The 26,604-nt window shown below is 38.0% G+C and overlaps 1 protein-coding gene across 1 annotated transcript in view; it reads left to right on the top strand.

Annotated features, from left to right (window-relative positions):
* rnf144aa (ring finger protein 144aa) overlaps window positions 1–14,558 on the top strand; it is a 29,329-nt gene extending 14,771 nt beyond the window's left edge. Inside the window, exons 3-8 of the mRNA XM_044142412.1 lie at window positions 570–674; window positions 4,848–4,908; window positions 6,444–6,660; window positions 6,975–7,122; window positions 8,854–8,943; window positions 12,312–14,558. Coding sequence (XP_043998347.1) covers window positions 570–674; window positions 4,848–4,908; window positions 6,444–6,660; window positions 6,975–7,122; window positions 8,854–8,943; window positions 12,312–12,443 — 753 coding nt within the window. The 3' untranslated portion in view covers window positions 12,444–14,558. The remainder of the gene's footprint in view (window positions 1–569; window positions 675–4,847; window positions 4,909–6,443; window positions 6,661–6,974; window positions 7,123–8,853; window positions 8,944–12,311) is intronic.
* The last annotated feature ends 12,046 nt before the right edge of the window (window positions 14,559–26,604 follow it).

Below are 26,604 nucleotides of genomic sequence, written 5' to 3'. Positions count from 1 at the left end.
ATGACGTCCTAATAAAATACATTAATGATAAAATGTGAAAAAGATCTTGGTTTATGATCACTTCTGGCTTATCCAGACATATTTCTGTATTTTTAATGAACCAATGTGACATTTTAACACAGTGAAAACCACAAAAATAGTTTCACTAAACTATTGGTTTATCATCAGATGTTACAGAAAGAAAGTTACATCTGTTGGCTTTTGCAGCCAAACCAAGAACAAACTCTAAATTTAGCCACCATTTCCTCAAACCGGCTGGCGGCAGCGGTTACCAGAGTTCACTCACTGCAGATTATTACAGAGGGCAGAGAAACTGTAAACACGTCTGAGCTGAGCTTTGCTATCTGATATTTGATATCTACTATTTACTTTGCAGTTTTTTCTAATCTAAAAGAAGTTAAATACAGACTGGAGTTAAATTAGTCCAAAGTTTTCCTGGCTGTGGACGCTGTAGTTTCACAGCCAGAGGATTTTGGAGGGTTTCCACTGGAAACACGAGGTGAGAAGGTTTGTGAGGTGTGAATGGTTTTCACGCAGCCCTGACCTGCGGCTCTGCATTTTGTTTTCAGTGCCTGAAGCAGTATGTGGAGCTCCTGATTAAAGAAGGCCTTGAAACTGCAATTAGCTGTCCTGACTCTGCCTGCCCCAAAAGAGGACATTTGCAGGAAAATGAGGTAAAAATCAAAACTGTCATCATCAAAAATGTTTTTATTTTAGTCAGGGCCAGCCCAAGGCATAAGCAAACTAAGAGGCCGCTTAGTGTCTCAAAAAAGGACTTATCCTTCAGGGCAGGAGAAAATAAAGAATAGAGAAGAAGATAAAGGTTTGTTTTAATGTGCCTTGGTAAAGTAATGTAAAAGATTTGTTAAGCTGCTAGAAAATTAGCTTGATAGCGACCTGGACCGGTCCAGTTCAACAGCCAAACATTGGGTGACTGTTTGTGTGAAAGTTTAAACTTTAAATGAGTTGATTTTCTGGATATTTCTGAGGTATTTTTGGTTTCAAAACACCGTTTTTGATAACATTTGATAAGAATAATTACAACGTGTCAATGTTTGACTTTGTCTAGTAAAATGTGTTTCCGTCAGGCTACAGAGCTGCTACATGATGAGCTGCTACATGATTAGCTGCTACATGATTAGCTGCTACATGATGAGCTGCTACATGATGAGCTGCTACATGATTAACTGCTACATGATTAGCTGCTACATGATGAGCTGCTACATGATGAGCTGCTACATGATTAGCTGCTACATGATGAGCTGCTACATGATGAGCTGCTACATGATTAGCTGCTACATTATGAGCTGCTACATGATTAGCTGCTACATGATTAGCTGCTACATGACGAGCTGCTACATGATGAGCTGCTACATGATTAGCTGCTACATGATGAGCTGCTACATGATTAGCTGCTACATGATGAGCTGCTACATGATGAGCTGCTACATGATTAGCTGCTACATGATTAGCTGCTACATGATGAGGTGCTACATGATTAGCTGCTACATGATGAGCTGCTACATGATTAGCTGCTACATGATTAGCTGCTACATGATTAGCTGCTACATGATTAGCTGCTACATGATTAGCTGTTACATGATGAGCTGCTACATGATGAGCTGCTACATGACGAGCTGCTACATGATTAGCTGCTACATGATGAGCTGCTACATGATTAGCTGCTACATGATGAGCTGCTACATGATGAGCTGCTACATGATGAGCTGCTACATGATTAGCTGCTACATGATTAGCTGCTACATGATGAGCTGCTACATGATGAGCTGCTACATGATTAGCTGCTACATGATGAGCTGCTACATGATTAGCTGCTACATGATTAGCTGCTACATGACGAGCTGCTACATGACGAGCTGCTACATGATGAGCTGCTACATGATTAGCTGCTACATGATGAGCTGCTACATGATTAGCTGCTACATGATGAGCTGCTACATGATGAGCTGCTACATGATGAGCTGCTACATGATGAGCTGCTACATGATTAGCTGCTACATGATGAGGTGCTACATGATTAGCTGCTACATGATGAGCTGCTACATGATTAGCTGCTACATGATTAGCTGCTACATGATTAGCTGCTACATGATTAGCTGTTACATGATGAGCTGCTACATGATGAGCTGCTACATGACGAGCTGCTACATGATTAGCTGCTACATGATGAGCTGCTACATGATTAGCTGCTACATGATGAGCTGCTACATGATTAGCTGCTACATGATGAGCTGCTACATGATTAGCTGCTACATGATGAGCTGGTACACGATGAGCTGCTACATGATGAGCTGCTACACGATGAGCTGCTACATGATTAGCTGCTGCTACATGACGAGCTGCTACATGATTAGCTGCTACATGACGAGCTGCTACATGATGAGCTGCTACATGATTAGCTGCTACATGATTAGCTGTTACATGATTAGCTGCTACATGATTAGCTGCTACATGATTAGCTGCTACATGACGAGCTGCTACATGATTAGCTGCTACATGATTAGCTGCTACATGATGAGCTGCTACATGATTAGCTGATACATGATTAGCTGTTACATGATGAGCTGCTACATGATGAGCTGCTACATGACGAGCTGCTACATGATTAGCTGCTACATGATGAGCTGCTACATGATTAGCTGCTACATGATGAGCTGCTACATGATTAGCTGCTACATGATGAGCTGCTACATGATTAGCTGCTACATGATGAGCTGGTACACGATGAGCTGCTACATGATGAGCTGCTACACGATGAGCTGCTACATGATTAGCTGCTACATGACGAGCTGCTACATGACGAGCTGCTACATGATTAGCTGCTACATGACGAGCTGCTACATGATGAGCTGCTACATGATTAGCTGCTACATGATTAGCTGTTACATGATTAGCTGCTACATGATTAGCTGCTACATGATTAGCTGCTACATGACGAGCTGCTACATGATTAGCTGCTACATGATTAGCTGCTACATGATGAGCTGCTACATGATTAGCTGATACATGATTAGCTGCTACATGATTAGCTGCTACATGATTAGCTGCTACATGATTAGCTGCTACATGATTAGCTGCTACATGATTAGCTGCTCTAGGCTGCAGTTGGATATTTATTCTTTGCTGCTGAACAAAATCATTTTGTGGCTAAAATAAACATTATTTTTACATCAACTTCTAAGTTATGAGAAACTTCTGTTAAAATCATTTGAATGCTCAGAATCAGTCCGGTACTGGTACCAGTATAAATTCAATTTTTAGCTATTGGAGTAACGCTTAAGAGAAGTTAATTTAATCAAAGAATGTCATGAATATGTGTGTTTGGCTGCAGCGATTGCAGTTTTCTGTCTGGTTACCCATCTTTAAGAAACATGACCTGCTGGTTTTGATTTTGGTTGATATTAATTATTGTTTGTCTGAAATGTTGCTAAATGTAGCAATAAAGTTGCTGAGTTGGCAACAGGGGGTTAATATTGATAACTGTAAACGTTCAAACCGGACCTGGTGGGTCGGTCTGTCAGTCAAACCTCTCACTGCAGAGAAAGGTCAGAAGATCTTTACTGACGAAGATCAGATCAACTTCACATGTAAGTATCAGCCAATCACGATCCCCCAAAATTAAGAAAATCAGCGCCCAGAAATTGACTGGTCGATACATTATATAATGCAAACAGCTTATAGCAGCGTTTATAAGTCAAACGTTTATAAGTCAAATGTTTATAAGTCAAACGTTTATAAGTCAAATGTTTATAAGTCAAACGTTTATAAGTCAAACGTTTATAAGTGCAACCTGTTACATCTTTCTAAAGCTGCTGCTCAGCTCCGTTCGTTCTGTGTGGGTCGGATCTGCTCGGTTCTTTACGGCGCCTCAGAGGCTCGTCGTGGTTCTGCCCGCCGCAGCGTTATGTTTCTGATCAATTAGCGTCTGATCAACTTGCTGATGATGAAACCCCAACTAGTCCTGCTAGTCTTTCTCTTCTCTCAGCAGGTCCTTCGCTGTAAAATTGATTCTTCTTTACAAAGCCTGAATGTTCGATGCATCGACCACTAAATGAGGCTAACCCTGTTTGCTCTTCTCTCTATTTCCTCCCACAAAATAAGAATCAGATCCAGAAATGGACTTAGAATTTGATTTGGTGGTACTGCTGTGATAAATAAATATTTTTTAGGTAGTAAGTAAAAAATAAAATATATTGTTCTTGAAAAACATTCTCATCTGAAATATGCAGCATCATATTGGGGATATTATAGATAGAAAAGAAAAAAGGAGGAGTAAATTTATCTAAAAGGTTTATCTAAAACAATTTCTAGAAAAAGCATTGAAATTTTTGAGTATTTCCATTAAAAAATCTGAAATTTCCAACATTTCTGAGTTTGAAAAGTTGAAAATTTGCTAGAAAAAAATTAAATTTAAAAAAATTTTCAAGAGAAAACTTTGAGTCTCCCTTTTATGAAGCTCAGAAAATTTTCAAAAGTCTAAAATTTTCAACTTTTTAAACTGAGAAATTTGTGGAAATAATCTTCCACTGATAAAACGGTGAATAATATCACTGAGCTGCACACAGTCACGTCACTTTATCATATTTTGTAATTTGCTGTTTTTTATTGCAGCTCTCATTGAACAAAAAGGGAAAAAAACGGCAAAACTTTAATTTCTTACCATCAGATTTTTTTTATTATTTAGCTTCAGTAACTAAAATTTGACTTGATTTCAGAAGCAAGAAAATAAGAAAACTGGAGCTTAATGAGACGATATGATTCCTGAAATGATGGATGTTTCTGTGTGAATATTCAGAGCAGCTGAATAATTTGCTGCTCCTCCTCAGATCGAGTGCATGGTGGCGGCGGAGATGATGCAGAGGTACAAGAAGCTCCAGTTCGAGCGCGGTGAGTCGCTGCAGGTTTTATTCACACCTGGATTCAGACAGGTGCTTGAAAACCTGGAAAATGCTTGAATTTCAATCATGACTTTGGAAAATGCTTCATAATCAAACTGTATAAAAAGACGGAAAGTTTTTTCTCACTGTCTGCAGTTAAATCAGATAAAATAAAACCAATAAAAATCAGGTTGTATTTAATGCATTAAATGTAATTAAACATGAAACATAAATTTTTGTTATATGTTAGTTTAGAATCGATTACAACACATTATTAATAATAACTACGCCTGTCAAAATAAGCTTTAAATCAATTAATGGTGTAAAAAGTTTGAAAACTTACCTTTGAAAAGTTAGATCTTTTTGTGTGTGTGTGTGTGTGTGTGTGTGTGTGTGTGTGCGTGTGTGTGTGTGTGTGTGTGTGTGTGTGTGTGTGTGCGTGTGTGTGTGTGTGTGTGTGTGTGTATGTGTGTGTGTGTGTGTGTGTGTATGTGTGTGTGTGTGTGTGTGTGTGTAAACCAAAACGCCTCAGAGAGATGAACGGTTCTGTTTAATTTGGTTTGGATCAGAACAGCCAGAACATTTTTCCGTGCCTCAGACGGAGCCGGACGTGCTTCTGGGGTTCTCGGGGTTCTTGGCAGAGAAAACAGGGAAAGAAGCAACAAAATGGAAGAACAAAAATCCGAGTACTTTGACCCAGTAGGAAAAGAAACATTGTCTTTGGAGACGGATGCAAATATTTGAAATAGTTTGTAGAAGGAGTGGAAGAAAGTTTATTTATCGACCAACAGAATAACTGTTTCTGTGTTTTACGAACATATTTGGATATTTAATATTAATTTAAACTGTAATGAAAAATAAACTGTATTGAAGTGACGGAAACATTATTTAAATGCAATTTAAAAGCATTTTCAGCTGAATAATTCACCTAAATATTTATTAATCTTTAGAAAAACTAAAATCACAAATAACTGCATCACATTTTGTTCACATTATAAATAATTATTCTGCAGTTTGAAGGTTTGCTGTACGATGGAGGATTAGGGCAAAGCTGAGAAAACAATATAAGAAAATAAAGTAATATTACGTGAATAAAGTGTTATGATACAAAAATAAAGTCGTAACATTGCGAGAATAAAGTAATATTACGTAATCAAAACAAGACAAAATAACAATGTGAAGATAACGTAATAATACAAACCGTCATAATAATGTGAAAAAGGTTAGATTGTTACCATTAATACGACTTCTCTTGTAGTCGCAATAATGACAAGTAATAATGCATGGAGAATCTCATAATAGTCACAATAATATGAAAAAAGTCTCATTACTGTTTTAATAAGTTGTTTTGAGAATGAAATCTGATGGCGTTCCAATGAAACCCAGTAAAGATGGACTGAAAATAAAGAAAGTGGAAGTTGAAGCATTTTTTAGTTTTTCTTTTTTGCAGTGATTAAAACAATATTAATTTCTGCGTAGGTTCATTTAATCCAGAGACGTAATTTAGTTTTTAAACAGTGATGTATTTTACTGCTGCGGCTCCAGAGGTTCTGTTGGACCCGTGCAGGACGTGGTGCCCGTCCTCCAGCTGCCAGGCCGTCTGCCAGCTGAAGGAAACCGACTCCCCGGCTCTGCCTCAGCTGGTCCAGTGCGCCGTCTGCGCCCTGGAGTTCTGCTCCGCCTGCAAGGCCGCCTGGCACCCGGGGCAGGCCTGCCAGGAGAGCAGCCCGCCCATCGCCTCCTTCCTTCCCGGGGAAAACAGGTACCAGCTTCCAGGAAACCCGAAACATCAGCAAAACAGCCGTTAATAGTCTAAAGCTCCCGACTAATGCATGGATAGAAATAAATATCTGTTCAAAGTTACAGTAACATTCAGTTTGTAGATGTGGAACTTTTACAAAAAAAAGTTCAGGAAAGTTTCTTTGTAATATTATGACTTTAAAATAATTATTTTTATTTTATAATTATAATGTGCAAATAATAATTCACATTATTTTAAAGCACATTTTAAAATAATGTGCTTTTATTTTAAAAGCGAGTTAGAGGTAATGTAACTGGGATTCTGCTGGTTTCCAGCTCTTTCTACAAGAACGAAGAGGACGACGCCCCCATCAAGCGCTGCCCCAAATGTAAAGTCTACATCGAGAGAGACGAGGGCTGCGCCCAGATGATGTGCAAGAACTGCAAACACGCCTTCTGCTGGTACTGCCTGGAGTCCTTGGATGTGAGTCGGCCTCCTTTTGCCTTAAAGGGGAACTATTAGGAAAAATTCACTTTTTTCACGTTTTTAATTCTTCCATTTGGGTCTCAAAAAAACACGAAGCGCTTAAAGAAAAAAGATTAAAAAAACACCAACAACTGAATGCTTTTTGGTGTCTTCAAGAATCTACTAATTATTGACCAGCAGGTGGAGTTCTGCTAGCAACCCTAGCAGAACACCACCCGTTACCTAGCAACCACAGCGGAACTCCACTCGTTACCTAGCAACCCCAGCGGAACACCACCCGTTACCTAGCAACCCCAGCGGAACTCCACTCGTTACCTAGCAACCCCAGCGGAACTCCACTCGTTACCTAGCAACCCCAGCGGAACTCCACCTGTTACCTAGCAACCCCAGCAGAACTCCACCCGTTACCTAGCAACCCCAGCAGAACTCACTCGTTACCTAGCAACCCCAGCAGAACTCCACCTGTTACCTAGCAACCCCAGCAGAACTCCACCCGTTACCTAGCAACCCCAGCAGAACTCCACCTGTTACCTAACAACCCCAGTGGAACACCACCCATTACCTAGCAACCCCAGCGGAACTCCACCTGTTACCTAGCAACCCCAGCAGAACACCACTCGTTACCTAGCAACCCCAGCGGAACTCCACCTGTTACCTAGCAACCCCAGCAGAACACCACTCGTTACCTAGCAACCCCAGCGGAACACCACCCGTTACCTAGCAACCCCAGCGGAACTCCACCCGTTACCTAGCAACCCCAGCGGAACTCCACCCGTTACCTAGCAACCCCAACGTAACGCCACCCGTTACCTAGCAACCCCAGTAGAACTCCACCTGTTACCTAGCAACCCCAGCAGAACTCCACTCGGTACCTAGCAACCCCAGCAGAACTCCACCTGTTACCTAGCAACCCCAGCAGAACACCATTTGTTACCTAGCAACCCCAGCAGAATTCCACCTGTTACCTAGCAACCCCAGCGGAACACCACTCGTTACCTAGCAACCCCAGCAGAACTCCACCTGTTACCTAGCAACCCAAGGGGAACACCACTCGTTACCTAGCAACCCCAGCAGAACTCCACCTGTTACCTAGCAACCGAAGCGGAATTCCAGTGTTTATTTAGACAAAACTAACTTATAAGTAACTTTTCATTTACATATATGAGCTTGTTTTTAAGTTTTAAAAAATCCTTAATATTGATGAAAAGTTCTACTTCTACTAGTAGTTTATTTCATTTATATATATATTTACATATATTTACATATATAAGTAAATATATATATTTACATATAATATATGTAAATCAAATAACTTGGCAATGGCACTAGAACTTTTTCATCAATATTAAGGTTTTTTTTTTTACTTAAAACAACCTCATATGTAAATGAAAAGTTACTTATAAGTTAGTTTTGTCTTATTTGAAGCGAAGTAAGATGTTTGCATTTGAAAGTAGACAAATATAATTTGTTAGGTTTTTGAATTATGGGTCACCTTCAAAAAAATACAATTGGAGAAAATAAATGAACTGGTCAGGGAAGATTTAAATTTTCATTTTGGTTCATTGGAAGAAATAAATTTGATTTTAGATTCTTCAGCTGGTTGCATGAGGAGACATCTAGACGTCTTTAATGCTGCTAATGATCGCTGTTTAACTGTGTGTGTGTGTGTGTGTGTGTGTGTGTGTGTGTGTGTGTGTGTGTGTGTGTGTGTGTGTGTGTGTGTACCAGGACGACTTCCTGCTGATCCACTACGACAAAGGGCCGTGTCGGAACAAACTGGGCCACTCCAGGGCGTCGGTGATCTGGCACAGAACACAGGTGAGAACGTTTTCCTGTTCCTACACTTGATGTTCCTTTCTTATGTGTTTCTCTGATGTTGTGGAGTTTTTCTGATTTAGACACGTTTTAGTAACTTGAATAAACAGGCAAAACAATAAACTTCATTTAAATTGCAAAAATGTACTAAAGAACTGTAAAATTGTAAGCTGTAAAAAATTTAGCTGTGAAATTAACAACCCTGAACAAAAAGATCCAAACAACCTGATTCCAAATTAAATCTGCTGCCTCCAGATCAAGTTTTTACAGTTTTGGGATAAGAAAGTTAGCTTCACTCCAGCGCCCCTGGTGGCTGGATGACTGAACTGCTATATACTTGGTGAAGTTGGCTAAATATCTGCAGTTAATTAGTTTATTTATTTCCACGTGGCGCTCCTGCTGAAGATTGGAACTAGTACTTTTTATAAATAGTAAAGAATTATTTACTTAAACTCACATCTTGCTGAAAAGTTAGTTTTGTTTTATTTCCTGCTTCCTAAGATATTTGCACTAGAGCTAGGCCAAAATACTTGGTAAGATTTGGTATTTTTGCAGTGTTTAAGTCATCAGACTGAATCTATATGTGATTAAGACGGGCTTTGACTACACCCAGGACTTCTTCTCCAGTATCACTGGTTTTGTTTTGAGTCGTAGTCATGCTGAAGCATCCAGCAGACGGTTTCCTTTGGCTCCTCAATCTGGCTTTAATCATCAAACATCTGTGGATCCTGATAACTTCCTCCAATTTAAAAGTTTTATTGACTTTCAGAGAGTAGCGTAAAGTAAAGTCAGGACAAAGAATGTGCTTCGATCTCCCACAGATGGTTTTATTTCTGAAGTTTCACCCTTGGAGTTCGGCGTTGTCTGTTCAGTGCGGTGCGTCACTGTGTCCGACGTACTTGCTATTTTCCGGCATTAGCATACACATTGGCATCTGTTCTGAGCGGGCCAGGCTGAGTCATGTGATTGCACTTCATCTGGCTGAATCCTGCTGAAGCTTTCTCCCTCCGTCAGCTGCTTCTCATCTCCTCCAGAAACGAGAAATGTTCCAGGATGAACGTGTTTGCAGGACATCAGTCTCTGAATAATGTAAACCAGAGAACAGCGTCTAGACCGGCTAACAGGTCCAGTCTGTGCTTCACTGGAAGAAAGAGTTTGTTTACCAGAAACAAAAATAAAACGCTGAAAAATGATTAACAGTCCTAAATATGTCCTCCTCTCTCCACACCAGCAGTTTCGTCTTTTCTTGTTATTCCCTAAGTCCTTCCTTTTGTTGAGCTTTGGTTCCCCCTTGTGGTGAATTAAATAAGTTACACTAAAGCACTAAATAAATTAACTGCTTGATAAATTAAAAGAAGCTCAATAATTTCCATTTGCATGAATTATTGTTTTTCTCTTTTCTGTTTTCTACCTGAGAAACGTCTTCAGTCTGGTGTTTTGGTCTTTTTTTAAGGAACAGTTTCGTTTACAGAGACTTCATAATTTATTTTTACATGTTGTTTATGTTTGTTTTGTTTTTTTCATTTATTTTGAATATTTAGATTGTCTTCCAGTTCCAGACTTAAATGCTCATTAGAATTTAAAGTTTATTGATCTTTGATGTTTGTGGATTATTACTCCAGTGAAAATTATCTCAAAACAACATTATTATCGTTTATCACATTAACATTTGCTGTAAAATTGCCATATATAGTCTGAAAAAAATCTGGAAATTTTGTTTTCTTTCTAAATTTATCCTTTATTCTTATATCTACATCAGTATTCTGCAATCTTTAAAATCCTAAAAATCAAATTTTTTCCTCAGTTCAACAAAATAAAACTGGTTTTGAAATAGACTAAATATGTTTAGAAAACATAAAGTTTCCATTCAAATAAAGAAAAGGGGATCTAAAAACATTACTGGATGTTTTTTTTGTCTTATTCTGTGGTGGACATGCAACAAAAAATTGAAAAATGCTAAACTCTGCCTTAGTTTATTATATTTATAAACTCTTGTTAATTTATAATTTTAGCCAAAGATCATTAAGAGACATTGTGAATATTAATTTCCCTAATTTTTCCATTTTATTTGTTATTCATTTCTTTCCTTCTTAAATTTCTTTTCTTTCTTTTGTATCCATATTTATTTATTTTCTGTTATGCTGCTTCTGTAGGGAAATGAGAAAATGAACAAGGATTTGGTTTTAACTTCCCTCTGCTGCCCCCTGCTGCCCAATGCTAGCAACTGAACATCTCAAAAGAATTTCTTCGAAAAGTTCATTTATTTCCATGATTAAATTCAAAAAGTGAATCTCAGAAACTCTACAGACTCCTTCCACACAGTAATATAATTCAGGTGGTTATTGACGGTAATGAAAACATAGAACTCAGTTTCTCAGTGAATTTAAATAAATAACAAAAAAAGTTATTTAAGCATAAAATTGTCAGTATGTCATTAAATCCTCTCAGCAGTTGGTTGGGGCTCCTTTTGCATTAATTCCTGCATCAGTTTGTAGTTCTGCTGAAATGTTTGTCAGTTCACTGCAACAATCTTTGCATTAAATCTTGTTGCTAAGATACCACCAACAAGCTTTTAGATTTGTTTTTCTTATTCTTAGGTTGGATCTGTTTTTTGTTTTTTTACATAATTTTCTGACCCAGAAAAACAAGCATATTTTTCTTTGCAAAATTTTATGTCTATATTTATTTAAAAAAGAAAAAGTTAGATTGTCAAAAATGGCAACAAATATCCTAAGGCAGGTATTTACCTAGTATTATAATTTGTCTTTTTTTCAATAAGTTGTGTAACATGTGCAGCTCTAAACAAGTTTTATTTGGTTTGACAATAAATTGTAAAGGTTGCAAACTACAGATTTAAGATAATTTTCTGAAAAACAGATTAACAGATCTAAATCCTGTGAGGAATGTTTAGGGCCAGGAGAAGAAAGAAAACTTTAATTTACGATGATGAAGTCAGAATATTACGAGAATTAATTAAATAAGACGCACCAATACGAGAAAAGTCATTATATTAGGAGAATGAAGTAGTCATTTTCAAAATTGTTGAGCGTTTGGTGAAGTTATACTTCAGAAAAACGTCACTTTTTAACACATCAGGATCAGATTATTATCAGCAGCAGCACTTTGAAACGATTGAACAAGTTTATTTAGAAGAAAGAATCACAAACTAGATGAGCAAATCACAGCAGATCTGAGTAACGAAGCTTTGCTCTCATTACAAACAGTTTTATCTGCATCTTTATTTTACTAACAAACTTTATTCTTCTATCTAAAAAATCACTTTTTGAATCTAATTCTTGAGAAAGAGACACTTCCTGAAGATATTTTAGATGCTGCTGCTGTTTCTAAGCTGTTGCTTGTTTTCCTGTCAGGTTGTGGGGATCTTCGCCGGGTTCGGCCTGCTCCTGCTGGTCGCCTCGCCCTTCCTCCTGCTGGCCACGCCCATCGTCCTCTGCTGCAAGTGCAAATGCAGCAAAGGCGACGACGACCCGCTGCCGACCTAGACGCCCCGCAGCGACACGTCGCATCTTCTTCCCATCGAGTTTCACCACTTTTCCATTCTGTTTTCCTCCCACCAGCTTTGAGAGAGCTTCATTTTTCCGAGCTGGCCCTGAAGCAGCCGCCGCTCTGCATGAGGAGGACAGAAAAGACGACGTTCCTCCGCTGGGAAAAACTTTGGACGGTTTGGGAATGCAAAGAACGTCTGCTCTTCTTTTCTTTCTTTTTTTTGGTGTTGTAATTATTTTGGGTGGATGCGAACATTTCCTGGTCTGCTGAACGGACGCCTTCGCCGCCCGCAGAAGGACTTCTACCTTTTTGCTCTGTAAACACTAAAGCTTTCCCTCACTGCAGCGGTGTCCAAACATTCGGCAGGGGGCCACAAACGGCACGTTGGAAATACTTCTTAGTATTTTTATATTTCATTATTATTGCAAAAAATATCTTATGTGCTTTTTTTCTGATAGGCAGTAAAGTCAACATGATAACAGTCAGATTTTTAAATTTCTGTATATTAAAAATATAAAATGGTTTTGCTGGTTTGAAAGATAAAAAAAAAAAAAAAAAAAAAAAAACATCCTAAATTTTTCAAGATGATATTTTTCTACATTTTTTGTCGTTTTCAAGGTAACAAATTTTTACAATAAACAATAATTATGATGTTAATGATGAATAATTTACCTACCTAAGGAAGCCATTTTATTTGAAAATAAAAGAAACTTCAGTTAAAATTATCACCTGTAATCAAGGATTATATTTATTCAAATTCTAAAATATTTTAGTAAATATTATTAGGTTTTGCTGGACGATAAATTGTCCCAGAAGTTATTGTGATAAATGATAATATTGTTGCTTTGAGACCATTTTCAAGTAACAAAAATGAAGTAACACTTTCTCTAATATGAATAAACATTAAATTCTAATTAATGTTTATCACTGGAATATTTTAAAAATCCAAAATAAATTAGCAAAATAATGCAAACAACAAATAAATGAAAAATTGTCCCTCAGAAAAAGGGCTAATTGAGACTAATTACTTTTTTCATCCAGTTTTTAGTAGGAAAAAAAAAGAAAATAGAAAATGATAAATAATGGAAATTACTGAGTTTGTTTTAATTTTTTATGTGATAAATTGATTTATTGTGAAGCCAGTCTTTGTGCAATAAGAAGATTTTATGGCTCTTGCTTCATTTTGAAGAGTTTATTAAACAGTAATAAAGACATTTATAACCCCAGTCACTAATAAATAAATTAAAAGCAAAAATCTTTTAATACATTTACATTTTACCCTAAAATTGTTTTTCAATCCATATCCACCACCTGAACTAGCAAACCAAATTCAGGTTATTCTTGAATTGTGATAAAGGGCCACTGAAAATCATGTCAAGGGCCGTGAATGGCCCCCGGGCCGCACTTTGGACACCCCTGCCTTACTGCCTCACTCGATGTAGCTCCACAGATTCAGCCGGTAGCAGAGGAGAGCTGCGCCACGCATGTCAGCTCTCTGTACAGCACGTCCTCTCGATGATGTCAATGTTTTATAATCTTGCGCTTTTAATAGAACCGTGCTGGGAGTCGTGTGTCTTGTATATTACAGTCTTTTTTCCAGCTGTTAGGCAGACGTATTAAAGAGGATTGCCACTCAAATCTAATCAAAATGTTGGGGTTTTTTCTTGTGGTTAAAATAAAATTTGTCCCCAGCTGTATTGCAGGGGTGTGTCTAGATTTTTTTTCTTGGGGGGGCCAGGCAGGAGCACAAACTGTAAAATTTAAATTTTATGAACTTTGGGCCAAACCTTAAATATTCAAACTATTTATTTATCCCAACAAAACACATAGATCTGCTTAACATAGATTTGTCTGTTACAGTGGCTAACCACATGATTAGCCTGTTTTAGCTTAGCATAGCGTAACTGTATAAAACTCTGTTTTTAGCGCTGTTAAGCTAACTCTGTTCAACTTATCAATTTAAAGTCAAAATTACTGACTACAGATTGCAAATTACTGTTTCATTTCCCTCTTTGCTCCTTTATGGAGAGATTTTTTGTGAAGCTGTCTGAAGCTGATTTTTCACAATATTATTATTAATAAACATCATATAAATCTAAAGGGACTAGAAATGAAAATTAGCCACTTGGCTATAATCTCTTCTTAATTAATAGGAATCATCCATTTTTGCTAAATAAAATATAAAAAAATATATATCAATTGCAGCAGGTGCATTTCTGTCATCTGCTGACAATTATTTTAGTAATTGATTATTGTTTGGATTATTTTGACCAATGGATTAAAACATTGGCACATTTGGCAAATTTTTCATTTAACCACATAAGCCTTTTTTACACGACATTTATTGTAATTCTATTACTTTTTAAAATAAAACAAGTCCACCGTGTTATTGCCTAAAATGCAATAACAATTTTTTTTCATTTCTAGTAAAGGATTCATCTGCAGCTAAAGAAATGTTGATTATCTTCTGGAGTATAAATGGATAGCAAAAGTTGCTTTAATTTTTAAAGAATTTACAGTTTTACAGGTGAAGGTAAAACTGCAACTTGAGGATTTTCAGAAGAGGTTTCATCTTAAATGCTAAATGTGTATAAACTTTTTATAGTTTTGGTTCAATCACTGTTCTGTGTTCTTTCAGCAAATGGTGATTTTTATGCTCCAGCTAACAATTAAACGCTCACCAAATTAGTTGATGATTACTTCAATAATAATGAATCATGATTAATTTGGTTAATATGATTCACTCCTTCTACTGACATGGAGTCTATGTAGAATATGAGGGTAGCCAGTCCCCCCCAGCCACCCTCTGGCTACGCCCCTGCTCTCATCACCTGAAACTGAGTGGCTCCCCTTTAAGTTTAGCAGCAATTTATCGCCTCAGAGGACTTTGTATCCACATTATTGTGGAAAGATTTTAGGCCTGAGTTGAAAGTTTAGCCAAATAGAAAGTGAAAGCCTTAAAAGGCCTAAGTCAGGCAGCCCTCCCGGTGCATTAAGGGTAAAAATCCTCTGATGCTAATCAGCCCAGGGAGCATGTGTTGCTAAGGCATTGTTGACAAGCCCTTTACTGTAAGTTGATTCTATGATGTCATCAGTCTGTTGTCATTGTGTAAAAAAAGGTTCCTAAATAAAACATTTTCTGACCCTGTAAAAGCCTCTTTGAACAGGAGAGACTGCCAGCGTGCATTCAGCCATCTTTGTTTATGAAATCCTGCACACTTACAGGAGTTAGTGATATTACCATAAAGCGTTGTAGAAGTCTGATGTGTAAATATTAAAGAATGCTGCATTATTTCATCATTATAGTCACAGTTGACTATGTACCACTACAGATTTCTTGAATAACATCAAGGTAAAGCATTTAAAGAGGCGGACAAAGTTCTGCGCTAGGATTTAGCAGAAGCTAACTGTAAATGCTAGCATTAATTCATTATGTCTTTGAAAGACTACATCTTAAATTTGACATAATTTTCATGTTCTATAACGCCCTCAGACATTGTATTTATATGTTTATATCTTGTTCACTACTGTCTGTGTTTTATTATGTTCCTATTCTTGTCTTAAATAAAATTATTGAGGTGAAATAGAGAATGTGAGCAGAGGCACGCAACGGAACTGCTACGAAAGCAATCTCCAGCAACCTCAAAATAAGAGCATGAACACCTCGGTGTCAAAAGTACTCGCATTCTCTACTCAAGTAGAGGTACAGATATTTGTATGAAGAAATATTGTAATAAAAGTACAAGTTGAACTGTTTTACTCAATGGTAAAAAAAAAAAGTACAAATCTTGAAATGTATTCAAGTCCAAAAAGTAAAATAACATTTTAAATGATTTTCGTCTTCAAGAATACAAAATGACTTTTGATAAATGTAAAAGACTTCAAACGTTCTAGTCCTACAAAATTTTTTTCTTTTGCTGATAACATGCTCTCTGTTGGTAAATACTTGACATACAAATACCTGAAACATCTACATCCATATTGAAGGACACAAATTGGCAGTAAATGTCCTGGGATGCAGAGCCGCTGTCGACTGAATAATGGATCTGACTGCTGGTTTCGCCGAAGGCTGAAGGTCTCTGTTCCTCACAGCTGAAGTTGGTGATGATCTGCACAGCGCTGGATCCTGACCAGGAAGTAAAGTTCAGTTAGCTCAGAAACATCACAACGACAAGAACTTCATGTTTTGTGTTGAATTAAATCCATCTATCTATCTATCTATCTATCTATCTATCTATCTATCTATCTATCTATCTATCTATCTATCTATCTATCTATCTATCTATCTATCTATCTATCTATCTATCTATCTATCTATCTATCTATCTATCTATCTATCTATCTATCTATCTATCCATCCATCCATCCATCCATCCATCCATCCATCCATCCATCCATCCATCCATCCATCCATCCATCCATCCATCCATCCATCCATCCATCCATCCATTTTCACTGTTTCTCGAATTTATTCTAAAAGCTGTATTAGAGATGAACTGATTTGTTCTTAGAAAAATTTTAATCTTCAAAATTTAAATATTTTCTTCAGTCCTACATTATAAAACATAAATAACATTATAAAATATAAATAAATACATATTAAATTTTTACCGTTTCTCTAAATTATTCTAAAACTATATTAGGGATAAACTATGGATAAAACATATAGTGCTATTTGATTACCGTAGTTTTATTACAGGTTGATATTTGGACTGTTTTTTGCAGTTGCGCAGGTTTTACGGGTTCTGTCAAATCTGGCAACCTTGCCGAATGGCGCCATGAAAACAAAATTGATAGAAAAGATATAAGTTTTTTTTTTTTTTTTTTTTTTTTTTTTTTTTTTTGAGGGGGGTGTTTAAAGTTAGCGTCCCGATCCACACTCCATTCCAGTAGATGGCGGTAATGCACATCTAAAAGTTGCTTGCCAACCGCCATAAAAAAGAAGAAGAAGAAGAAGAAGAAGAAGAAGAAGAAGAATGGCGCCATGTTTTGTCTTTTTATGCGGGTGAGGCGCATGCGCCATGTCGGCTAGAAATGTGGCGCATTTGAAATAGGACGCAGGTCGCACTGAGTAAGAAACCAGCTTTCTAATATTCATCCATTCTGGAACCTGGATTTAAAAACGGCTTTTTCAGACCTGATAAGACGAAAAGCGAGTCCGGCTGGACGCCCAGTCTGAATGACTCAAAACCTTTTTACTAATTCTTTAACTCACCTGCTGAGGTGAAGCTAAACTGGGCGACCAGGCCGCTGAGTGCCACGTTGAAGTCGCTGCATTTGTTATCCGGTAAGTTAGTTTATTGGAAACCTTATTCGAAGTTGTTTGTTTTGTCCCTGGTGAAGTTATTGAGGCCATTCTTTGTTTTTAGCAGATGAGGAGCGAAACGACCATGGCGTCTCAGCGTCCCTGAAATATCAAGGATGACCTCACTGCACCAGACGGTAAGGGCGGGAACTAGTGGCGTGGGGATGGTAACTCAACTAACATACCATATCGTTAATTGGAATACCATAAAGTCTTTATTATTTATCATTAATTTTGGTATTCCTCACAGCAGCACCATACACTTACCCTACTAGGTTTAAGTGTGTTGTATAATGGATGGATGGGTTTTATGGGCTGCCATTTAAAAGCACCTTAAGTAGCAACTACATGAGGATGATTGACAGCAGTAAGACCCGCCTCCTGGCTCTGATTGGTTGTTTTTGGTGTTTTCTTCACATGCAATAGCAGTTGGAGAAGATCAATCTTTCCACAGATTATTTGTGTCACAACATGGCGACAATAAAAAAACATATTTTTTAGAAGTGATGTGCTGCAGCTTTAAATTTTCAGCAACAGAACAGATTGAACATTTGTAATTTTTCCCTTTTCTGGTTTTTGACCTTTAGCAGGCGGTGTTCACATCTTTAGCTTGCATCAGGCGTCTTCCCTTCATCCTCTGTCTGTTCTTGTGCCGCTCTTTGTGCTCATCAGACATGTGTCAGCCTTTTGTTGAGGTCTGCCAGAGAACAGGTTGTTCTCTCCCTCTCCTCTCTGCCTTTGTGTCGACTTCCTGCCAGATGCTGGATTGGGAGCATTAACAAGACAACCCTGAAAATGAAAGTGCAAACGCTCGGCGATACATCATCCCCTCGCCAGCTGCTCTCCGCTTGGAAGTCTCTCCGCCAATCACCGGGCGAGACCACAGGAAGTTGCCATCTGCGGGCGCCATAGCGACAGAGTTTGTGGATGTGCAGTGGAGCCGATGCGTTATCTGAAGGGAGAGCGTGCCAGGAGGCGCGGGGATTGATCTGAATCACCTGGTGGAGGAGCAGATAAAAGCTCAGAGTCTGCAGAAACAGGAAGGGATGGAGGCCGCTGCACCTGCTCCGTGTGGAGAAAAGGAGCATCACATGTGTGCTGGCTGGGGGCCCGCCTTCCTGCACCCTGCTGCCAGATCGTCCTGCTGCTCAAACTTCAGGCCTTTCAGGCTATAAACTCATCATTTGTACCGCTGACTGCAAAAACACTAAACATTACCAAGTACTTCTCTAGTTTCTAGTCCAAATGTCTAGAACAGCTGAAATAAGACAAAATGACTTACAGTAACTTTTCAGGAAGAAACGGGAATGTTTGAAGTCAGTAATTGTTTAAGATTGATGGGAAAAAAGTTCAATTAGCATTTTTTTCACTCGGCAGCAAAATGCATGTTTTTCTATTGTACTTTCCTGTTTTATTTCTCTTTTCCACTTTTGCCTTTCTTTCTGTCTTTATTTTGTCTTTCTCAAAAGACCACAAAATAAATGAATTATACTATGATAAAGAACATTTTAACAAAGGACTTCATTATGTTAAACGCATACAGAAAAATTTAAAAAAGTACACAGTTATAATATTATAGAATAAGATTAAAAAGTTGTTTTTCTTGTAAATTATTTCTTAAAACTGTTCAAACTTGGATTATTGAATCTGAGTTTAATTTGACTTAAACTCTTATATCTTCCAGAAAAGCTACTTTAAGTCAATTTTGTTTTATTTTAAGTGCTTAGATATTTGCATTAGAAACTAAACCAAAAATACTTGGTATGATTTTGTGTTTTGCAGTGTATGAACATGCTGGTAACATGACCTGTTTTATAACCTGTAAAACTGGAATTCATGCAAAATCACAGCTGATTTTCATAAAAATGTGATAAAATCTCCCTCCAGTAATCAGTAAAGTGATGAGAACCATGTTGCACCGATTAATCTGCTGTTTCCACTCATTTATAACTTCATCTCAGGGGAAATGTAACGTTTTGCAGCTACTCAGAACAACAAAGTGAAAACCTGTGTTTTAATAATCAGTGTTTACAGGTAATATTTAATTGTTGTTTTTCACTGATCTTCCTGCCAGAAGAGGGAACCAGAGAGCCGTTAGAGCGCCGGCTTCCTGTCAACAACAACAACATTCACTCACTGCTGCAAGTTGAGCAGAAACATTAAGATTGACATGGAATAAATGTCAAATAATCCACACCTGGAACTGGATGAGCTTTTCATCAATATTAAGGAATTAGTGCCTTAAAACAAGATGTCGCTGAAAGTTACTTCTAAATTAGTTTTGTCTTATTTCAAATGACCTAAGACTTCTGCACTAGAAACTTGGTAAAAATACTTGGTAAGATTTTATTTTTGAAGTGTGAACATCTCCAGCTCCTGTTTTTTAAGATTTTTTTTTAAAGTTTTAAATCGTCTTTTGCTTTCAGTCCAACTGGATGTTAATTAGCAAAGCTCGTCCTCATTAAATTCAGTTTATTTTTCTTTTCTGGAAACCTTCCCCCCCCCCACAAAGTGTGTTTATTCTGGAAACTTTCATAATCTTTTCTGGTAATTGTGCCAAGCAGATAAACTGCTGATGGAAACTGCAGTTGTTTTTTCTCTGTGGTTTCTGTTTGTGGAGTTCAGATCATTTTTATTTGTTTTTGCTTTGGTTCAATCCATCCCATAATATCTCCGGTTGTCCTGCTGGAAGCTGAACCTTCTTTAGCTTTTTTTATTTATGTTCTTGCTGGTTTCATCTACCTAGTTGTGTTTCTGTTCCCTGACTCTCCCTCCTTTCTCCCAGTTTTTCCGCCTGCAGTCGTTCACCTGAGCCTCGTCTGAACGGCCTGCTGGGAAATCACGCCGACCTTGTGGGAGTAACGCTCGCCGAGGGCTGCGGAGAAACTCAGGAAAACTCGTTTCTGTCATCAGGTGAGCGTCAGGATGAGCTTTGCAAAGAAAACATTGTTTATTTTTGTTTTTTTACACAATATTTTGAAAGAGCTCTTTATGTGACATCAGGTTTGCGTCTGTTGAGTTGCTGGCAGCTGATGTGTGTTTGATTAGTGGGACTGAAATTGTCAGAGATGACGTTGTGCACCCTGCCGCTCCCTGCACCAGTACAGCTCCCAGCAACGCACCTGTTCCCTCAACCTGCTCCCCACACACACACACACACACACACACACACACACACACACACACACACACACAGTCACGTCAGCGCCTCTGGTTTCAGCTCGGCTCTTTCCCTCATTAAGGACTCAGGGAAATCTGACAGGTTTTGACAGTGAGGGTTTCCACACAGATCCTGCCAAGGTGACAGATATCTGACAGCTTGTTGAAAACCGCTTCTTTACCACACGCACACACACACACACACACACACACACACACAGGTGTCCCCCATGGCTGATGACAATAGGCAGCTGTGAGTGATGGACAGGTTTTATGAAACGTTGCAGATCAGGAAAAAGGAGGGAAAGAGTTCATGCTGGGATAAAAATAAGGGAGGTTGTGAACTTTTGCTTCAATCTGAGGTCAAATGTAAAGTTCAGTGTGTGTATTTTCCTTTTATTATCCTAACTCGTTAATAAGATTCTTTCAAAGTATCCATTTGTAGCAACAAACTAACATCGCTAAAATTAGAACTGATGGAGATATTATGTTTTTTATTTGTGATTAGAAGTTTCTGTAGCATTTATTTGCTATGTTTTGTGTATTACATAAAAAAAAACAAGAATAAGCATCTTCTAAACATTTCAGTAGTTTTTCAGTTGATCTTTCTGCTGCGCTGCTCTGTATAATAGAAGCAGCTAATAGCTAGCTGGCTAATAGCTGAAGCTAAACCTGCAACTCATGATTTAGCCAGAAAATGCAGAAATATAAAAAATATAACACATTAATTGGCATGCCCTAATAGCAGAGCTCATTCTTTACCGCTTTAGTATTTTTGCTCATTTTGAAAAACATTTAGCACACCTAACTAGCTTAGCTTTGTTTTTCCAGATAAATTTGAAAGCCCTTATTCACTTTGCTGTTTTGCAAACTTTTAGCTGATTAAAGTTTGATATCTTTTGTTGAAATTCTGGTTATTAACTAAAGATTTCTTCAAGTATTTAGACGTTTACATTCATTATCCTGTTTTGAAGTGAACTTCCCTTTAGAATAATTAATCACATAATGACTGTTTTAAATGTTTAGAAATATTTACAAACATCCAAACAAATCAGTTTTTTGTCAAGAAAAAAATTGCATTTCTTCAGCAAATTAACCATCGGCAGCAACAAGTGGGAGAGGGGCAAGACTGCATTCATTTATGCTCTATTCCAGCAGTGTGTAAAGTGCAGACCAGGGCCTATTTGTGGCCCATGAAATGATTTTGTTTGGCCTCTGATCAATTTGACATTGATAAATTGGAAATTAAGACTTGAGTCCAAAACCTTTTTTGGTTCTGGAACTTTAATAATGTGCAGATTTCTTAAAAATTTGTTGGTTATTTATTTATTAAAGTTTTTATGTACACAATAATTCTTACATGAGATTTTAGTCTGGTCAGTTCTGCCTATAAATGTCCTGGAGCTCACCTTGGACATTTGGTTGCTCGGTAACGGGTGGAGTTCCCTTGAGGTTGCTCGGTAACGGGTGGCGTTCCGTTGTGGTTGCTAGGTAACGGGTGGAGTTCCCTTGAGGTTGCTCGGTAACGGGTGGCATTCCGTTGAGGTTGCTAGGTAACGGGTGGAGTTCCCTTGAGGTTGCTCGGTAACGGGTGGCATTCCGTTGAGGTTGCTAGGTAACGGGTGGAGTTCCCTTGAGGTTGCTCGGTAACGGGTGGCATTCCGTTGAGGTTGCTAGGTAACGGGCAGTGCCTACCTTAACATTCCAGAGGTTTTTGAAAGGGCTTATTTTCTAGACACCAAAAAACAAGAACTTATTGCCAAAAAATGGCTGTGTTTGATTTTCTGTTTTTTTGTTTTTTAATTCTTGGACTGCTTTTAGAAGCAGTAGAAACCCAAGTGGAAGAACAAAAATGTCCAAAATGTGAATTTTGCGTAGTAAACGTTTGGACACCACTGCTGTCTGCTGCCAGGCTTTTCCTGCTGCATCTCATTAAGTCGACTTTAAACAGCTGGAATGTTCTCTCTGAAGACCTTCGTGGTTTTGAAATCACTGAAACCTTAATTTACCTCCATGGCTGTAACAGTCCCCCGCCCATTAATGAGCGCACACGACCTGGTTTCCCACTCAACACCCACTCCGTTTCCTCCTGTCTGTAAATCACCTGCTTACCGCTGCCTTTAAGACCGCCTGAGCGTTCGCTCCTCTCCAGCGTTCGCTCCTCTCGCGTTGCCCTCTGTCAACAGAAAACTTTCTGAAAAGCGAGCTTAACAGGCCGTGAAAGGGCGGCACAGATGGCTACATCCTAGGTGGTAATTATCAACCAGTTCCTCCCAGTGAAAAAAACAGAAAAGGAACAAGTGGAGGTGTTGCAGACAGGTCAACTGATGCGGCTGACACGCTGGCGCGCGGTTAGCTCAAAGCGAAGTGCGGCGAAGGGCCTTCTGGAGCGCAGACAGCCCTTTGACAGAGTCACAGGTCAGCACCGCCATAACAGGATGATTTCTGGCTTCACTGCACATCAGCCTGAGAAAGAGATCTATATTATTACACACTGCAAAAACACTAAATACTACCAAGTATTTTTGATCTAGTTTCTAGTGCAAATATAGTACAGCTGGAATCTAACTAGATTTTTTTTTTTTTTAAATCTGGGCTTGATGACAGCTGCAGTATGAAGATTTTATAGAATATATATTTACATATTGGTTAAAACTCACTATATTATGACAGTATGTTATGAGACAGAGCATCTGTGAAAAAATGAGCACCTCTGTCTTCTGCATTCACCTCCTTCATGAAAGCTAAAGCTAGTTAGCATGGCCACAGATGACGGTTTTTCTGTAACTATAAGTTGTTTCTCTATCAATGGTACATTTAGCAGTGAATAGATCAGGTTGATTGGCAGCGTTAAGACCCGCCTCCTGGCTCTGACTGGTTGTTTCTGGTGCATTTCTTCAGATGGCAACAGTTTCAACAAATATGTGAATTTATTATGAATCTATTTATTATCAGTAAATTCTGGCCTTCATGCTCCTGCTGGCTGCGTTACGCTGGACCAGTCAGTTGGTTGATGAACAATAATTAAGAACATTTTCTGAAAATGGTTTGTTCTATTGAGTAGTTGTTACCCAGTCGATGTAAACATTGACTGTAAACTATATATAACTAATAAAAACTATATCTAACTAATAAAAACCAGCTAACGCACTCTAAAAAACTGAGCTTGATAAAAGTCAACAAAATAAAACTACACCATAAAGAAAAACCTGAAACTATTGTAACCCTGGTTTAAAGTCAGTTATTCATTTAAAAACTAAAGTTTTTCATTGGCTGATTTTCTTATTTATTTATTTTATCTTATAAAAATGAAATTTTCCCTCATCAATATTTAATAATTATTCTTTTAAAACATTCTCTCTTATTGTTCTGACAAGTTATTTTTTGCAGCAATGCAAGTGGACTAAGATATTTGCCCTAAAAACTTGTTAAAACTTTGATCCCCCTGTTTTTTATTCAAATAAACACTTCTGCTGATGCCCATGCAGTAAAGAGGTCAGCCAGTGGAAACCTTCCTGTCGTCACTAATCACTGTGTTTATGCCCACTTTACACAATCAAAAGTCACTTTTATCAGAGATTAATTAATTTTTTTTCTTTTTGCTTTCCATCCATTCATACTGAAGGTGACAGCGAACTCCAATCCTCTTTAATTTGGTAAATGTTAATGCCGTACAAGGTGATGGGCGAGCCTCTGTCTGCGTCGCAACAACATTTCATGCAGAAATATGCTAATGCGGCTCGTATCTGAATCTTTGTCTGGTTGTCATTCTCACATGGGGCACATCAAAGCCATATGACCTGATTTTGCACCTGCTGTTTAATTAAATTTACAAGACAGACACAGTCTCCACTCCCGGTGATATACAAATCTGGCTTTATTACCTGGCCACTGTGATTTACAAGGCAATTTAGTGCTGGGCGGTAATGGCGTCTGCCAAAGTGTTCCCTCTGAAAAGATGTGACAACAAGTTGTCCCATTTACTGAAGACGGGACCAAGAATGTGAGAACCGTGTTTGAGACGTACAGGAAGAAAACATTTCATATTCTTTAGCATTATTTGGAGTTTTATCACCACCAAACTATATATGCCTATAAAGAAGTGGAGTGACAAATAATATCGGCTGAATCAAATCAATGTATGTTCTCCACAACTTCACACCAAAACTAATTCCCATAAATGCCGGATCAAAATCTTAAGCTGCTCTTACAGACTACAGTTAACTCCTGCAAAGGTGATTTATTGGAAATTTATGTCTTTTCGTCCCAAACGGCTCTTAAAGGGGCAGTATTGTGTGTTTTCCAGGCTCATAAGGACATTTTATAGCACAAACATGTACCTGACTTCAGGTGTTCTAAAAATGGCATATCTATCAAATATAACTTAAGTAATTTGACTTCCTCATTTAACGATGTGAAATTGGGTCTGTCTCTTTAAGAAGCTCCTAAAACTCCGCCTCCAGGAACGTGGCTCCTCTATTAATCCTTTAACAACGTTTTTACCAGAGTTGCTCTGAGAAATATCTCCCATAATGAGCTGAGCTGATGTGCAATTCCACCAGATGTTTACTAATTGCTGCTGGCTAGTCTGAAGGAGCCGCCCTGTGAGAAAGAGAACCGCAGCAGCTGGAGATGGAACAGATGTTGCCATTTTTGATCCCAAATTGAACCTGATTATCAGGGTGTCCTGTAGCTTCACATCTTAGCTTAACTTAGTAAATATGAATGTTTTGTCTGTTTGCATTTACTATTTATATGTAAATACCAAAGCTTTATACCAAATTTTCTATATTTTTTCTTTTAGTAAATTCTTTATTTTGTCAGTCGTATTTTGTGACTCTGTATCATTCTCTGTTTTCACAGAATGATACGATCCCGTATCCTCACGTGCTGCAGAAGTGATTCTAATAACTCAGTTCTCTCCATCCAGATCTTTGTAATAACTCCATCACTGTTCCTCTGCATAAAATCCATCCACTGATGTGACCTGCTGCATATTTCAACACCAACAACAACAGGACTCCCAGTAGCTTTTCAGCTCTCTGTTCTGCACCTAACAGCACTTTCTTCATGTCTGAGCCTGTGGTGTGTATAATTCAGTTCATGCCACATCCTGCTTGACAATCATTGCATAAGCTTGTGAACTTGAACCCATTGACTGACCTCAGAAACATGTTTCTATTTTGATAAATGGAAAGAAAAAGCAAGATCTCAACCTCTTTTGTAAACAAAAGTAATGGTGAGGAAAAAACTGTTTTTCCTGCATTAATTTGATATCTTTAGGGATTATTAGTAGCTGTGTTTCCATCACAAATATCTGCAAACTTGTTAAAAAGACAATTTCAGAATTGTGGAGTTTCCTTTAAAATAGGAAATGCAATTAAGATTAGACACGAATAAGTTTGTTCATGCAATAAATCTTTTTAAAATATGCAGCCCCATCATCTTCCTACCACTTCCTGTCATCTTCTTTGTGGTTTCTGCTAGTAGTAACATCCGATCATGAGACTCGTAATGCAAGAAAAGTCTAGCACAAATTGGAAATAAGAAAATTAATTGGCTTAAGTAGGATGTAAGTAGGATGAGGTGGGGTTTTTTATTTTCACAAGAACTATCAAATAACAGAAGTTTTTTTTTAATTGGTAAAGTTATTTATGCAATTTGAATTTGTGTAATTTTATGGTCAATGGAAA

The sequence above is a fragment of the Gambusia affinis genome, linkage group LG16 (assembly GCF_019740435.1).
Source record: "Gambusia affinis linkage group LG16, SWU_Gaff_1.0, whole genome shotgun sequence".
In the NCBI taxonomy this organism is placed as follows: domain Eukaryota; kingdom Metazoa; phylum Chordata; class Actinopteri; order Cyprinodontiformes; family Poeciliidae; genus Gambusia; species Gambusia affinis.
This window is presented reverse-complemented; position numbering and strand designations above follow the sequence as displayed.